The following is a 17216-nucleotide window of genomic DNA, read 5'->3' as shown; positions in this document are numbered from 1 at the left end:
TTTTTAAACAAAATAACTTATGACACCTAATTATAATAATGTGATATGATATACATAATTATTTAAATATGACTAATATTATATACACCATATTATTACCATAAAATTATACAAATACATACATTTATTTTCTTATACACCAACGGTAATAAACGGTAACAAAACGGCTAGTTTTTGCTCTATAAATACAATCTCACAAATACATTCAATCACTCCAACTTTCTCTTCTTCTCTAAAAATTATTCTTCATCAAATTTTCGAAGAAAAAAAGAAGATGGCTTTCACGAGGTTATTTTTAATTATTTTGGTTATCATACTCACCAGTCTTGTATTTATCGGAGAATATCCTCCTCGTGTGTTTTCTTTATTTTTACGAATACTTGTACTTGTTGTTTATCCATTACTTTGTATTGCAATATTCATTAACTAATAAAATGCATCGTAATTTTTAGTACCACCATGGCAAACTTGGCAAAGCTCGAATTCATCGCTCTTGATATTACTGGGAAAAACTATATGCCATGGACTCTTGATGTAGAAATGCATCTTGAGTCATTGGGTCTAAGCGAGACCATTAAAGAAAATGGTATATCTTCATCACAAGAAAAAGCAAAAGCTATAATATTTTTACGACGACACCTTGATGAAGGTTTAAAATGTGAATATCTCATCGAAAAAGATCCCATGGCTCTGTGGAAAGGATTAAAAGAGAGATTTGAACATATAAGGGAAGTTATACTTCCGACCGCCCGTGATGAATGGAATATGTTAAGATTCCAAGACTTTAAAAAAGTCAGTGATTACAATTCAGCGATGTATAGAATAATCTCGCAGTTAAAATTTTGTGGACATGAGGTTACAGAATCGGAAATGCTTGAAAAAACATTTTCCACGTTTCACGCATCAAATATAACACTACAGCAACAATATAGAGTGCGTGGATTTGCGAGATATTCTGAACTCATCGCCTGTCTTCTTGTGGCGGAAAAGAACAACGAGCTATTAATGAGAAATCATCAGTCCCGACCCACTGGATCAACAGCATTTCCAGAAGTAAATGCTGTAAGTAAAAATGAATTTAAACCTGGAAACCAAAATCAAATTCAAAGACAAGGTTTTGGTCGAGGTCGAGGTCGAGGTCGAGGTCGTGGACGTGGACGTGGACGAGGAAGTGGTCGTGGTCGTGGACGCGGCCGTGGTTTTGAAAATAATCGAGATAGTTATTTCTATAACTCATCTCAAAATAACGTCCCAAACCATCCACAGAAAAGGCATCAAGAAAACATGAGTGTTAATGAAAATCACTCGAAAAGATTTGAAAGTTCTTGTTTCAGATGCGGCACTCCAGGACATTGGTCTCGTATTTGTCGAGCCCCTGAGCATCTTTGCAAACTTTATAAAGAATCGATAAAGGGGAAAGAAAAGGAGACCAACTTCACTGAGCGAAGTGACCGTTTGAGTGATTCAACTCATTTTGATGCTGCTGATTTTATGAATGATTTCTCTGGAAATGATCAATATGTTGGTGGGATAGAAATGAACAATATTGATGCTGCAGATTTTCTCAATGATTTCTCTGAAAATGAACAATATAGTGGTAGAATATAAATGTACAATAATTTATTTTTCATGTATTTATATGATAATGTTTTATTGTACAATTATGATATGTGTTATATTTAAATATGTATTGTCATTAATTTTTTTTCATTGCATATTTTTTGAAGTTCAAATATGGAAAATGCTATGAGCAAAGCTGAAGTTTGCATACCCGATAGTGGTACAACGCACACTATCCTCCGAGATAAAAGATATTTCTTGGAACTAAAACCAACAAAAACAACGGTGAATACAATATCAGGTCCTGTAGACTTGATTAAAGGATGTGGTAAAGCACAATTTTTGTTACCTAATGGTACAAAATTTTTGATCAATGATGCTTTATATTCACCACAATCGAAAAGAAATTTGTTGAGTTTTAATGATATATATTCCCATGGGTATGATACTCAAACAATGAATGAAGGGAATGAGAAATATATGTGTCTTACCACATATAAATCAGGAAAGAAATATGTGATTGAAAAACTACCAATGCTCCCTACTGGATTGCATTATACACATATACGTCCCATTGAATCAAACATGGTAATTGATAATTCTTCAATATTAACCAATTGGCATGATCGATTAGGACATCCTGGTTCAACAATGATGCGAAGAATTATAGAAAATACACATGGTCATCCATTGAAAGACCAGAAGATCTTTCAGAATAATAAGTTTCAATGTAAAGCATGTTCTCTTGGAAAACTTATTATAAGACCATCACCAGCCAAAATCCAAACTGAATCACCAATGTTTCTTGAACGTATTCAGGGTGATATTTGTGGACCAATCCATCCACCATGTGGACCATTCAGATACTTTATGGTATTGATTGATGCCTCCAGCAGATGGTCACATGTATGTTTATTGTCAACTCGAAATGTTGCATTTGCAAGATTACTTGCTCAAATAATAAAATTGAGGAATCAATTTCCCGATTATACAATCAAGAAAATTAGACTTGATAATGCTGGTGAATTTACTTCCCAGACTTTCAATGATTATTGTATGTCTATGGGAATCATTGTTGAGCATCCTGTTGCTCATGTACATACTCAAAATGGATTGGCTGAATCATTGATTAAACGTCTGCAAATGATTGCTAGACCAATGATTATGAAAACAAAGCTCCCTATTTCTATATGGGGACATGCAATTTTACATGCTGCTTCATTAATTCGCATCAGACCAAGTGCATATCATAAATACTCCCCATTGCAGCTTGCATTTGGTAAAGAACCAGACATTTCTCATCTGAGAATTTTTGGATGTATGGTGTATGTGCCTATTGCACCACCTCAACGAAAGAAAATGGGACCTCAAAGAAAGATTGGAATTTATATTGGTTATGATAGTCCATCGATCATTCGATATCTTGAACCACAGACAGGCGACGTGTTCACAGCACGTTTTGCTGATTGTCATTTTAATGAGGAAATCTTCCCAATGTTAGGGGGAGAACAGAAACATACCGAAAAAGAAATTACATGGTATGTATCATCATTGTTACATCTGGATCCAAGAACAAAACAATGTGAAAAAGATGTACAGCAAATTGTGCACTTGCAAAGAATAGCAAATCAAATACCAGATGCATTTGCAGACACAAAAGGGGTAACTAAATCATATATACATGCTGCAAATGCCCCTGCTCGAATTGAAATTCCGAAGAAACAAATTGAAGATAGTCATGATGTCATTAAACGCCTGAAGCGTGGAAGGCCAGTTGGTTCCAAGGATAAAAATCCTCGAAAAAGAAAATTCATAGAGAAACACAATGATCACAAAATAGAGAATGATGTTCCTGAAGAAACACATAATGATCACAAAATAGAGAATGATGTTCCTGAAGAAACACATGATGATGAAAATGTTTTGTCAGAACCACAAACTGACGAGAATCATGAAATCTCTATCAATTATATTAATACTGGAAAAATATGGAACCGAAAAGATATAGAAGAAATTGATGATATATTTTCTTATAATGTGGCAATCGACATCATAAATGATAATGAAGATCATGAACCAAAATCTTTTGGTGAATGTAAAAATCGGCAGGATTGGATAAAATGGAAAGATGCCATCCAGGTTGAATTGGATTCGCTAAATAAACGTAATGTTTTTGGACCTATAGTCCTTACACCTGAAGGTGTAAAACCTGTTGGATACAAATGGGTTTTTATTCGAAAGCGAAATGAGAAAAATGAAATAGTAAGATATAAAGCTCGACTTGTTGCACAAGGTTTTTCTCAAAGGCCTGGAATTGATTATGAAGAAACGTATTCTCCTGTGATGGATGCAATTACGTTTCGGTATTTGATTAGCTTGGCAGTATCTGAAAATTTAGAAATGCGTCTTATGGATGTTGTTACAGCCTACTTATATGGATCACTTGATAGTAATATATATATGAAAATCCCTGAAGGATTTAAGATGCCTGAAGCACAAAGTTCAAAACCCAGAGAATGTTATTCTGTGAAATTACTAAGATCATTATATGGGTTGAAGCAATCCGGCAGAATGTGGTATAATAGGCTAAGTGATCACTTGATGAAAAAGGGATATGTAAATAATTCAATATGCCCTTGTGTTTTCATTAAGAAAACAACATCCGGATGCGTAATTATTGCTGTATATGTTGATGATTTAAACATCATTGGAACAAATAAGGAAATTCAAGAAGTTGTGTCATACTTGAAAGAAGAATTTGAAATGAAGGATCTTGGAAAAACCAAGTATTGTCTGGGTTTACAAATTGAACAAAAAGAATGTGGAATATTTGTTCACCAGACAAATTATACAGAAAAGATCCTTAAACGTTTTAATATGGACAAATCAAATCCTTTAAGTACTCCAATGGTTGTTAGATCATTAAACATAGAAAAGGATCCATTCCGTCCATGTGAAGATGATGAAGATATTCTTGGTCCAGAAGTACCATATCTAAGTGCTATCGGTGCCCTTATGTATCTTACAAATTGTACAAGGCCTGATATATCTTTTGCCGTAAATTTATTGGCAAGATTTAGCACATATCCAACAAAGAGACATTGGAACGGAATTAAACATATATTCCGTTATCTACGAGGAACGACAGACTTGGGACTTTTGTATTCAAAAGATGCTAATCCAAGTATAATTGGTTATGCCGATGCTGGATACTTATCTGATCCACACAAAACACGTTCTCAAACTGGATATGTATTTACTCGTGGAGGCACTGCAATTTCTTGGCGTTCACAGAAACAAACACTTGTAACAACTTCATCAAATCATGCCGAGATTATTGCACTACATGAAGCAAGCCGTGAATGTGTGTGGTTAAAATCAATGACTCAACATATCCAAATCTCATGCGGATTATCATTCGACGAGAAGCCTGTGATACTATATGAAGATAATGCTGCATGTGTTGCTCAAATGAAAGAAGGATACATAAAAAGCGACAGAACTAAACATATTCCTCCTAAGTTCTTCGCATTCACCAAGGAGCTTGAGAAGAATAAATGTATTGATGTTCGTCACATTCAATCAAGTGAAAACTCATCAGATCTCTTCACAAAGGCACTTCCTACGACAATATTCAGAAAGCACATATATAATATTGGGATGCGCAATCTACGAAATTTGTGAAGAATTGTTCGTGTCAACATGAGGGGGAGTTTACGTGACTGCACTCTTTTTCCCTTACTATGGTTTTTATCCCAATGGGTTTTTCCTAGTAAGGTTTTTAACGAGGCAGTATAAAAACACGTAATGTATACAATCATTATGATCATCATCACAAGGGGGAGTGTTGAAAAATTATTTAAAAATGTGTTAAATATTTGTGTTGAAAATGTGAATGTTGAATGTTGAAAATTAGGTAAAATTAGGTGTTGAATATTGAAAATTAGTGTGTGATGATGTAGGTAATGATGTATTTTATTTTTGGATTATTTGTAAAAATTTTCTATAAATAGATCTCTCATTTGTGAAGAAAATCACAATTGAGTTGAGAGAAAAATATTATAAAGTGTGTAGTGTGATAATTTTGAGAGTTTGAGATTTTTATTTTTTTACCGTAAATTTTTACTTTTTCACAACAAAAACAATTCATACTTGTATTTTTCATTAAAAAAAATTTAATATATTAATTGTTCGAATATAGGGGTGTCAATCGGGTGGGTTGGGTCGGGTTTCGGGTCAACTCGCGAAATTTTTTTTATTTTTTTTCAACCCGAACCCGAAGCAACCCGAAAACCTCCAACCCGAACACGAACCCGTATAACCCGACTCAACCCGTCTAACCTGCCTAACCCGAATTTTATTTATTTTTTAAAATTTTTTTAAAAAAAATTAATGAAAGAAATTCAAAAAAATAAAAAATAATAATAATATTTTAATTTAAACACATAATAACAAAATTTCAGATTTAAATTTGAAAGTTTAATCGTAGAAAATTAAAAGTATATTTACTAAATCAAATAAAAAATTGTTAAAAAAATAAAAATATGCAAAATAAATATTAAATGATGAAAATTTATCATATAAATATACAATCAATTTTGTTCAAACATACAATATATAAAAATATAGGTAATATTTTCAAAAAAAAAAGTTCGCGGGTCAACCCGCGACCCAATCCGACCCGACTCAACTAGAAACCCGCATAACATGTCACTAACCCGAATCCACCCAACCCGAACCCGAAAAACCCCAACCCGAACCTGATTTTTTTCGTGTTGGGTCGTGTCGGGTTGACGGGTCGTATCGCATTTTGACACCCCTATTCGAATATCAATAATCTCCATCTGCAAAATAATTTAGGTTCTCGCCATTTAAACCCGAAAATGTAATAAATTGAGATATTTTTCTGTCCTAAAATTTGTCATTGGCCCGAAGAACCTTCCGCATCAATTTTTACATTTGAGAAGAATGACATTTTTTTTATATAAAAAAACATAAAATTATATAAAAAATAGTTATTCTAAACCTCTAAACCCTCAACTTAAATAATATATATATATATATATATAACCATTTAACTCTGATATTAATAAAATAAAAAATTTATCTCACCACTAACTCACTGTTTATATTAATACAAATAGGGATTTAATAATTTAAATGTTAACAAAATTTCTAATTAATTCGATTGAATATTTTAAAACCCCACGATTATTGAAATAAATATATGATTCAAACTTACCCTTTATTTATTATTATTATGATATATGATTTATATGCTTAGATGATAATCGTGATAATAGTAGTTTATATTATAAATGATTAACACTTGATGAACGCGTAATATGTTTGTATAATTTGTTTTTTTTTTTTTAATAAAAACAAAAAAAATAATAAAATTAGAAAAATGTAGCCATTTTTATCATCCAACCTTATATTTCCACTACCTATTTAAAAAAAATTATACTCAAAATTATTGGCTTGCGTAAGAACTAAGAAACAAAATAAATATAATTCTGTAAAAAGAAGCAAACTATCAATTTACCCGACACTAAAATTCCCTGTTCAATTATTAGGGTTCATATTCACTATCAATTTTTCGATTTTCTCAATTCCCATTCCGTCAAATCATGGGCGGCCATGGTGGTTTAAACATCCTGCCTCAAAAGCGGTGGAACGTTTACAACTACGAGAATCGAGAGAAAGTCCGGCGCGACGAGGAAGCCGCTGCCAGGGAAGAGCAGCTTAAGCGCGAGCAAAGCCGGAAACGTGATGCCGATTTGCGGCTGGAGAAGCTCCGCCAAGCCCGAGGCTTATCCAACTCATCAGATCAAGTTGACAGAGATAAGCCAGCTTCCAACCCGACCGAAATCCCTACGGAGCTCCCTAAAGAACCGGAGTCTGATTCAAGGCACATTAATTTGTTTGAAGGGATTCGGATTTTCGACCCGATTAAACCTGGCGATGGGAAACGTGAAGTAAAAAAGGGCAAGTTTTGGAGGGATAGTGATAATAGCAGTAACAAGAAGGCCAAGAAGGTTGAGGAAGCGAGGGCGGTTGGTCCGGAGGATGAGAAATACAGGATGGGGTATGGGGTTGCAGGGAAAGGTGTAAAATTACCGTGGTATATGGAGAAGAGAGTTATCGATGAGAAAAATCTCGATGATGAAGAGGACTTTGAAGATGATTCGACATTGAAGGAGAGCAGAAAGGGTAATGGTGGGAAGAAGAGTTTGCAAGAGTTGAGGGAGGAGAGGTTGAAGAGAGAGAGGACGGAGAAGGAGAGGGAGAAGGCATTGATTGTAGAGAAGTCAAGGAGAGAGAGAGGGTTTTCTTCCAGAAAGAGGAGCTAATTTGCTTGTAATGTAAAGTGTTCTGAAATTGAATATGTATGGAATGTTGGTTATTTTTTATTAATGATGATGAAACTACTCTTAAATTTGAAACTGGTTATGAGGAAACATGTCTTGAATTCAATGTGCAGAACCTTGGTGAAATGAGCGCCATCCATTTCAATGCTATTTCATTTCATTTGGTTTAATCCCACTTGTTTAGAGGATCCTTTCTGTTCTTCAAGGCAGTATTGTTATCACAAGCAACTTTTTTGGTAATTCACTTCATTTTTGTGTGCAAGGGCATGATGTTCCTTTTTCGTGCTCCCTGCGTCAAGACTCGGTGACAGCTTGTCAGTCTTGGTGCTATGTAAAGGCTCTAATTGCTTTTAGAACATGCCCTGAATTTAGAGAAACCCGAGTTTTTGGTTTTATTGTTTTTCAATAATAGATATTTGGTAATCTGTGTGAAAATTTGTTTGAACATCTAGATTTTATCATACTTGTCCTTGGGGGAGTTGGTTTGACTTTAATAAGACTCCTCACCTTGTGATTCGTGCTAAGCATTGAGTCAGGAGCTTCTAATGATTGGATCAGCTTCGCCCCTCTTGCAAGTATATTTTTGATTAATAGCGGCTCACCTGTTTCTTCAATTTTACATTATTTTGAAGACTGGATTTGAACATTGGTTTATTTGCTAGACATTGTCTGATGACGATATTTTTTATTCGACAATATACATCTTATTGTGCATTTGTTTGGACTTTATAAGATATCTAAAATATTATGTTTTTTCACATGCCTACTTTAATGAAGAAATAAACTCTTGTAATTTATAAAAGTTCAGTCCTTGGACATGCATGTTACTATATCATCTAGAGTAAGTTCTCTTGTTCTTATTCCCTGCTGCTAACATGCATAGAGGGAGTGCTTGGAATCATAAATGTCATACCATGCATGTTTTGGAGTATGTATCATTAGAAGTAAGCGTATAAGAAGAATCTCGAGTGTATTGGGTATCAAAGGCAAGTCTTGTGTTATAAAAACACGAGCGCACGACTGACGGTGCCTGAAGATGTGCTTTGACGTGGGGGCTTACACTCCCTATGAAGGCAACTACGGCTGCCTTCCAACCAGGATCATGGTGGGTCTCATGGTGGTGTATGAGCCGTCATCTATACATTCTCATAGCCACCTCAATCCAACACCAATAAGAAATCAGAGGGTCAAGGCTAAAATATGTAACTCATACAAGACAATGAATGGCAAAAGACGCATGCAGTCAAAGTCACGAGAATTAGCCATTGTTAACGTTGTTGCGGACAACTTCATCCATAAAAATTAACTATCAAATGCGTAATGCGTGACACCTTTTACAATCCAAACTCTTTAATTTAACTTTTGAGAGAAACATATGGCTGCGCATCCAACAAAAAGTTTTCTGTCCTTTGGTTACTTTGATTTGATTTCTTATTAGATCTACTTGATGTAAAAATAACCCATTTCTTGTAATAAAAATTTTAATCCCCATTTCTTGTAATAAAAAAATCGATTTTGATCAGGTTGAACTCGAGTTAATTTGATTTATTTTTTAAATAATAAAATAATAGAAAATAATTTTGAATTTTCGGGTCCAGCATCCTGCGGCTGCATAGTATTTTACTATTTCATATTTTTATGTTGTCAACAAAAGTTATATAGTGGTGAACGTGACACAGGCTCAGCGAAGACTTTAGCATATCATCAAGTAAACTTCAGTACTAATATGGAGAAGATTGGTTACACCATCAATGGAAACCTGGATGACTCAAAGTTCTACAAGCCGATACCATGGATCGGGCTCTATGTCATTGTTACTGTTTGCATCCAATTGGGTACCGGAGTGATTTACGTTTTCTTTATTGAACATGTTGTCGTAATATTTCTTATGGTGGTTCTTTTTGGGACCGTGGTTTCTTCGGCTTTGTGATTCTTGCGACTGTTTTATCTTGATCTTAAGTATGATAAGAAGTACAAAATAGCAAGGAAAGAATCAATTAACCATGTGAATGATTCCATAATTCAGAGATTGGCAGATGATGTTGAAAGATATTGGGTGATGGCTCATACGTGTAACCTGCAATTCGTTATGGGGCTGTTGGCAACTTGCACAGCCCCGGGAAGCGTTCTGCCTGCTGAGCGCCTTGATTTTGGCGGAAGCCATGCTTCGTAGCTGCTTTATGCCATGGTCCTTTAGATTTTGTGATGGAGAGTCGGATTACAAGTGGTCAAGTATTTTGATACTAGTAACTCAGGCTGTTGAGGTAGGAGCTGGCACGATAGCCCCGGCGTCGAGATGGTTCATGGCCATCAATTATAGGTGTCCCAAGAAAGCGAGCAGGGCCTTCAGAGTCTGGATGAATAAGCTGCATCATCTGAAAGAGAGGCCGTTGGATCTGAGAATCTACAGCCGACATGGCCGATAGCTTATGCATAATACAAAGAAAAAGGTCTTGGATGTATGCATTTTGATTCAGAAAGGAGTTGTGGTGTCGAGCTAATCAGTCCCGCTAACATCCATCTACTTTGTGTAGTTGGTACTGATTTCCCACCAGAGCTGCAAGATACTGTCAGCTTGTTTAGATGTACCGGCACGAATCAGAACCTTGATGCAGAATCAGAGACTAACTACAGTTGCAAGCGGATCTCAGCCGCTATGTTTCGTGGGATGCGACTGGGATGCTACTGGACATTGGATATGAATGGGGAGAAAGAAGCAGCCACGGTATCTCATACAACTTTTAGAGGATCAACTCGGTACTACACAGGGATTCGAGGGGGTATTTTTTTTCAAAAGCCCGAAAATTTATTTATAATATTTGAAACTTATCTATTCTGTGTATTTGTGTTTCCATTAAATAAAATATAATTTATAATTCATTAAAATGTTAGACTTATTTAATAAAACCTGATCTTGATTCATGTCTTTGTATTGAAAAACTAAGTGTGATTTTTTTAAAAAAATAATATTTATATATGACATGCACACCACAGATAAGATGTCACTTAATTCAAAACCGATTTTATCAACTAATACCATACCACATTTAATTAGTTACGCTTTCTTGTCTTTTCGGTTATTCTACCGCATTTAGTAGGTGACGTTTTTAATGAATCTGTTTTGTTTAATTTATTAAAATATATGATAAATAATTAAATCTTCTAAGTTGGGATAATATTTTCAGCTTAATTTCAAAGCAAAAAAAAAAACAATAATTTTTTTTAAAAATTATTTAAAATAATTCATTATTTATAAAATATTTTTTTAAATATATACAATTTTTAGTAATAATTGTTATTCAATTTTGTTTAGATTGTATTGTACAAATAAAAATATAAAGTAAAATATATAATTTAACCGTATTTCCATTCCTTTACACACGTGGGTATATCTATTTCTATTATTATGTAAAGAGGGGTCATAAAAATGATCTTTTGCTATGTTTAATTTTTAATTATACAAAATTATTAAATTAAAAAAACATATGGAATTAAAATAAAATATTTTAAAAAATAAATATTATATTATATGTTCATAATGCATAATATTTGTATATTAAGTTACATCATAAAAATACATAAAGATTTTATTATTAATTTTGTGAGATAAATATTTTATTTAAGTAATATATAAAAATATTTTTTTATAATAAATATTATGGAAGAAGGTGAGTAAAAAGTCAAAATCTGTTATTAGATCTGCTTTCAGCTGCCACTCCCTTAACTCTCCTGAACCGTCATCTTTCAAAGAGAAAAAGGTTCTTCCTTTTCTGATCACTGCTATTGTGTAAATTTAATTTTCTTGAAGAGCCATTTGAACTCCGAATCGCTAAATTTTTGTGCTATTTTTGATTTATTTCTTTTATTTTAATCTCAAATTCTTTCTTTGCTTTTTTTTTTAAAAAAAAAAAAAAAAAGCTCCGAATTTGTTAGATTTTTGTGCTATTTTTGATCGATTTCTTTTACTTTACTCTAAAATTCTTTCTTGGTTTTTTTTCGTTCCTTCCGAATCATTCATTTATATTTAACTGGTTATTTGTAGATGGGTTACTGGAATTTAGCTGAAGTTTTCTAGTGTCTGTTTGTTTGTCTCTATTTTTTCACCGTTAATCTCGAAGAGTTGTACACTACTTATTTTTTTATGAAACTTATTTTTCTTTATTATATGTTGAATTTAAGAATGTGAATTTTAAAACTTTGATCAGTAAAATTCGGGTGGAATGGCAAAGGGTTTATTCAGGGAAGAGCATGACCTTGGTTTGTGCTTTCATTTAGTCTCTTCCACTTTGTAATTGAATTTCCCATTTTTATATTGCATAATTAATTTCCAACTCAATTATGTTTCAGCGAAAAGACGTGCTGAGGCTGCTAGAATCAGGGAGAAATACCCAGATAGAATTCCGGTGCGAATTTAGACAAATTTTTATAGTTTCCGTTGCTTTTGCCTGTTTGGAACTTTGGATCAAAATTTTTATGTTATAGTTCTCCACTAATCTGACTATGTTTTGAACCTTATCAAGGTTTAGAATCTATAGGGTTGAGATCTAAGCTTTAAGGGTGAAGGGTTTTCCTCGGTCAATATATTTTCGGGTTTCCTCGGCTTTGAGGCATATGAAAAGATAAATTTACCAAAATGCTTATAGTCGACATAGTGGATCTTTAACGTTGCACAAGTGTTGGAAACAAATTTCGTAATGGTGAAGTGTAATCTGCAGTCAATATTTGGAATCAAGACTAAAATATAATTCAATCGATGAGGATTCCTACGCAGGGGTGGCGAGAGGGGTTACTCAGAGATATGACTGTTCAAGTTGTATTTTTACATGGGTGAAGTGTACCTTGGTTTATAAACTTGAAGCATGGTAGGTTCTGATATCTTACATATGGTGGTGTTTAAAAAATTTTGGAGTTTGTTTTCAAGATTCTGAAAAATCCAGCGCCATTAAACGACTTACGAAGCTGCAGAATTTTAAATATTTCATCCATGACTTGTGTTTTTATGATGTAGGTAATTGTTGAGAAGGCAGAAAACAGTAGTATCCCCAATATCGACAAGAAAAAGTTAGTATCGGCTCTACCTTTTGCAATTACAACTTAATTATGACGCTGCTTTTTACTCAGCTTTCTCGACTTAAAACGGTGATGAGTTGTACCTGGAGTTGTTGGAATAAAATAGTGCACCTATAAGGAGAACCCTGTTGAGTAGTAAAATGGCTTCGTTTTACCCAATGATGTTTTCCTTCCCCCCAAAATTTATGTCGTTTTGTTTTGCCCCCTATGCGAACTTCATGACTTCTTCGATGAGCTTATAGATGTGTGTTTTGGAAGGCACAGGATTGATGTAATTCATGACATTATCAATCAACCATCCATTTTATTTTTGGTAGCTCATTATTCATTTGTATTTGTCGGACTTCTAGTTTCATGCAAGGATAGAACTTGATGGGCTTAGTGAATATATTGTGCATACCAATTAATTCATTTCCTCTAGTTTCCTGATTCTTTAGTTCATTTCAAACATGTAAACCTGTTTTGCTTAGAATCGAGACAATTACAGGTATCTAGTGCCGGCTGACTTAACTGTTGGACAGTTTGTCTATGTGATACGCAAGAGGATCAAACTGAGTGCCGAAAAAGCAATTTTCATATTTATGGACAATGTGTTGCCGCCAACAGGTAGCGCTTTATGTAAAATACACACATATTCATATACGCACGCACACATTTGGCTGTTGGCAATTGCAATTTGACATGAATGGGTTGTATGATTGCTCAAGTCCGTTACTGGTATCGTGTTGCTTGCTTTTTTCTTGTTCAGGCGCTCTAATGTCGACTGTGTACGAGGCGAAGCAGGATGAAGATGGTTTCCTTTATGTAACCTACAGCGGAGAGAACACATTCGGGGACCAGATTCTACCATAGCTGCCCTTGATTACATCAGGCTTTGATTTCTTTTACTATACCTGCCTGCTTCTATTATATCTGTGCTGATAATCTTGTTCCCGTGCATATCATATCTAGTGAGGATATTTGGGTAAATTATGTATATATAGTTTCCAAGTCTCGAAGACCATGAACGATGACTGTATTTCCTAATTCCTTATATGGATATGGTATGCTGTTCTCTCTTTCTTAATTGATGCGTGTGCACTCGCACACAAAAATTGTTTTAATTCTCGACAAGGGACCATTGGACTTCCCACTGCTATGTGATATAAAGGTCCCTTACCTTATTTTAAACACGTCTGGTACCTGATATTAATTTATTGTTGAAAGCACATGAAAGTCGAAAGAAACGTTTGTGTTCAACCTACCCTTAGGGTATTGCCCTAAGGGTATGTCTAATGACTCACATTTATTCTTACATGTGAGGTTCATGATTTTTTACGTGGACCTCATAAGTGAGGACAAATGTGGATCATTCTGCATAATTAAGGTAATGCTTAAGAAAACATTAAAATGATTGTGGTACTAACAATAGGCTGAAAAAGAATATTATTATTATCTTTGGTTTGAAACATGTAAAAGGCCAAATGGAGTCGCATTATTTTGTCCGGGCGGTAGGAAGTATTTTAGGTATTGAAACTCCAAAAACCATAGAAAGTGGAAACAGTTTCACCTTACAAATGGAGGATTATACAATATATCGTACTGAATATTCTTATCGCTCTCAAAAATCTTAGAAAATGAAAAAAAATGAATTAACATAGACTAGTAAAAATAAAACTCCAGCGTATTAATCCATCAATCCCGTCGCTACGACCACTCTAAGGATCAATCTTAAGTTTGTGAAATGACCAAGGATCGTAGAGATGGAACAGATCTTGGTTTGACAAAGAACGATCAAGTTCACAACACGGCTAGGTAAAGGGAACCTAGTAACAGACGGTGTTGTTTTTCCATGGAAACAAACAAGGTCGCGCTGTCATTTGTTAAAGAGGTAACAGATGAAATTCTCAATTACTGCTGCAGTTGACAAACAAATGGATTTACAAAATCAATTAACTGTGAAGTCCTGATCCCCAACTTAAGATCAATTTCCCCACCTCCCAACCAGAAGGAATTAGGTTCGAGCTTCACAATTGCTTCATCCAAAATCACCCCACCATATTTCAGTCAGTTCACCCCAAATGAGTTACAGTAAGACATGATATTGTTTAGAGACATGCATACTATTATAATCACATCAAAAGCAATAATTGATCATTCCCAGTTTCATGAGAATAAATTTAGCCAGAAAATTCAAGGAACAGTAAATGGTACCATAAAGAGTAAACTTGCAATGTTCAGCAATATGTATAAACGTCATTTATCTAAGTACGATTATTACATCAAAAGGTTATAGATACACACAAATCATTTAATTATGTTCAACCACATAAAGAGAGTTGACAGCACAGCACAGACACCAAAGTGACATGATTAATGCGGTCACAAAATCCATTAACCACGTTAAAGCAAAATTGACCACTTTCACATGCTCGTCAAAAAAGTTGAATTCCGTTCAAGAAGAACAAAAATGGTACTTACCGGTATATCAGTTTTCATGCCAATGCAGGTCACTCCATTGCGTTCATAACATCGCGGGTGTTGCTTCTGGAGCAAGCCTCACTGCAAAAGTTTGAATATTATCATATTTCCAAAAAATGATCGATAATCAAGACCTTTTTTTGGTGCATATAACTTTGAAGCGGTCAAATTAAAAAAAAAAATAGACATACGCATCTATATGTCATGTCGCAGCTCAACTAGATTTTGAAATCTTCTCAATAAAAACTAATTTCTAGGCGCACATAAATGAACGAGATATTGCATGAGCTTGTAGATGATCTAGAATAGGTCAAGCAAAATTATTTCTCAAGCTTTATGTAATCTGCTCACAATATCACAAGAAAGCTCTTAAGAATTTTTTCTCAGCAATTAGGCCTATTTGTTTTCTCAGCCAGCCATCCAGTTTAGTTGTAACTTACCTGTAATACTAGCAAGAACCGAGGGGTAAAACTTAGGCCAATCAATTCAGATAAATCTCAACTGTTAAAATCGATTTCTTGACATGAGAATGAGTTCCACAAAGTTGACAACGAAGACAAATTCATATTTTTGGCTGTGTGAATGATGCCGGGCAAAAAATGAAGATAGAAGAAAATAATCTCACAATAAAGCAGAAAATGAAACTAATGAATTGACATTATATGAACTCCACAAACCTCTTCAAATACATAACTTTCATGGACAGTTATCAAAGCATACGCACAGATACAAGACTAACAATTTTTTACCATAAAGTCTCTATGCCACACCATGATCTCCTCCCATTCCACACACACACACACACACACAAAAGAAAAAAGTGAATCCAAACGTGCAATGACATAGCAATTTGAAACACCATCAATTCAAACGCTGCAAGTTGTTAACTTACTATTGATTTTCTTTTTTGATATCTTGCCATCGTTGAGTGTGTACAAAAACTTCTTGACAGTCTCAGCATCAAATCGAGCAGTATACTGCAACAAATGTGATTAAATGAAACACAAATGAGCCAAAAATCATGAGTTTTGTTGTTCATAACATGCGATGGATCTCATAAGAAATTAAATACACTAAATTTTGTCACCTGAACAACGACCACATAGTACTTGGAATAATTCCGATCGCTACAATCAGTAACATTTGAAGGGGCTTGAGTATTTACCTGTTTAACACAAAGCTAAATAAATGCTACTTCACGTATCTGTTTTATTTTAGAAAAATAAACAAAGGGAATGCACGAAAAGCAAGTACCAAAACAATGCTCTTGCAAAGATGATGAATGGAGGCGGCAGAGAGGACATCTCGGCAGGCTTCGAGAGGCCATGAGTAGTAATCAGAGGGGACGCGTTTGAATTCGAAGTCTCGAACCCCGTTGGCGCAGAGTATGGCGGAGAGGCGGCCTTCGGTGGTGACACCGGCAGCGGCAGCGCCGGAGGGGCCGGTGGCTGGGGAGAGTGATAGAGATCGGGAGAAGTGTTGGGGCAAATGAGAGCGTTCGAGGTCCGATATCCGGTGGAGGATCCGGGTTTCGATTCTCTCTAGCTCCGCCAAAGACTGCATTCAGGTCAACGGCGAGTTTACTATTTTGTGCAAAATAATAAAATAAATGATTATGTAGTCAACAAAAGTTACAGAGTAGAGGAGTCTGTTATACCGAGTTTACTCGGTATGGTTTTCCTTCACTAAAATCGAATATAGTAAGCATGAAATTGGAATTATATTCTCTCACATTGTTAAATTTCTGTCATTTGA

At 34.7% G+C, this 17216-nt stretch overlaps 2 protein-coding genes and 2 pseudogenes across 4 annotated transcripts; 3 read left to right on the top strand and 1 right to left on the bottom strand.

Moving 5' to 3' along the window:
* Positions 1-7098: 7098 nt before the first annotated feature.
* LOC140968531 (uncharacterized) lies at positions 7099-8216 on the top strand. The gene has a single exon (XM_073429528.1). It carries the CDS (start codon positions 7191-7193, stop codon positions 7911-7913), a length of 723 nt encoding a protein of 240 aa, XP_073285629.1. The 5' UTR covers positions 7099-7190; the 3' UTR covers positions 7914-8216.
* A 1441-nt stretch (positions 8217-9657) lies between these two features.
* Positions 9658-10489, top strand: LOC140968591 (uncharacterized; annotated as a pseudogene).
* Positions 10490-11611: 1122 nt separating this feature from the next.
* LOC140968504 (autophagy-related protein 8f-like) lies at positions 11612-14067 on the top strand. Of its 3 annotated transcripts, none has more exons than XM_073429489.1 (6): positions 11612-11718; positions 12137-12188; positions 12279-12334; positions 12940-12992; positions 13489-13607; positions 13750-14067. In XM_073429489.1, the coding sequence occupies exons 2-6, from the start codon at positions 12152-12154 to the stop codon at positions 13851-13853; spliced, it is 369 nt and encodes a 122-aa protein (XP_073285590.1). In that variant the 5' UTR covers positions 11612-11718; positions 12137-12151; the 3' UTR covers positions 13854-14067. The 3 variants fall into 3 exon arrangements, with proteins under 3 accessions (XP_073285590.1, XP_073285592.1, XP_073285593.1); XM_073429491.1 differs by having other exon boundaries at positions 11627-11689; XM_073429492.1 differs by having other exon boundaries at positions 11629-11718; positions 12111-12188.
* Positions 14068-15028: 961 nt separating this feature from the next.
* LOC140968503 (uncharacterized) lies at positions 15029-17025 on the bottom strand (annotated as a pseudogene).
* Between the last annotated feature and the right edge of the window lie 191 nt (positions 17026-17216).

Source organism: Primulina huaijiensis, unplaced genomic scaffold (genome assembly GCF_012295235.1).
Source record: "Primulina huaijiensis isolate GDHJ02 unplaced genomic scaffold, ASM1229523v2 scaffold37281, whole genome shotgun sequence".
NCBI lineage: Eukaryota > Viridiplantae > Streptophyta > Magnoliopsida > Lamiales > Gesneriaceae > Primulina > Primulina huaijiensis.
Note: the sequence above shows the minus strand (reverse complement) of the source record. Positions and strands in the feature narration are given on the sequence as shown.

What these genes read in the sequence shown, in the direction of transcription:
- LOC140968531 (XM_073429528.1), top strand. Translation starts at nt 7,191, where the DNA reads ATGGGCGGCCATGGTGGTTTAAACATCCTGCCTCAAAAGCGGTGGAAC.
- LOC140968504 (XM_073429489.1), top strand. Translation starts at nt 12,152, where the DNA reads ATGGCAAAGGGTTTATTCAGGGAAGAGCATGACCTTG. An exon ending in CAGGGAAGAGCATGACCTTG is followed by an intron (nt 12,189 to 12,278) that starts GTTTGTGCTTTC and finishes ATTATGTTTCAG; the next exon opens with CGAAAAGACGTGCTGAGGCT. An exon ending in CCCAATATCGACAAGAAAAA is followed by an intron (nt 12,993 to 13,488) that starts GTTAGTATCGGC and finishes AGACAATTACAG; the next exon opens with GTATCTAGTGCCGGCTGACT.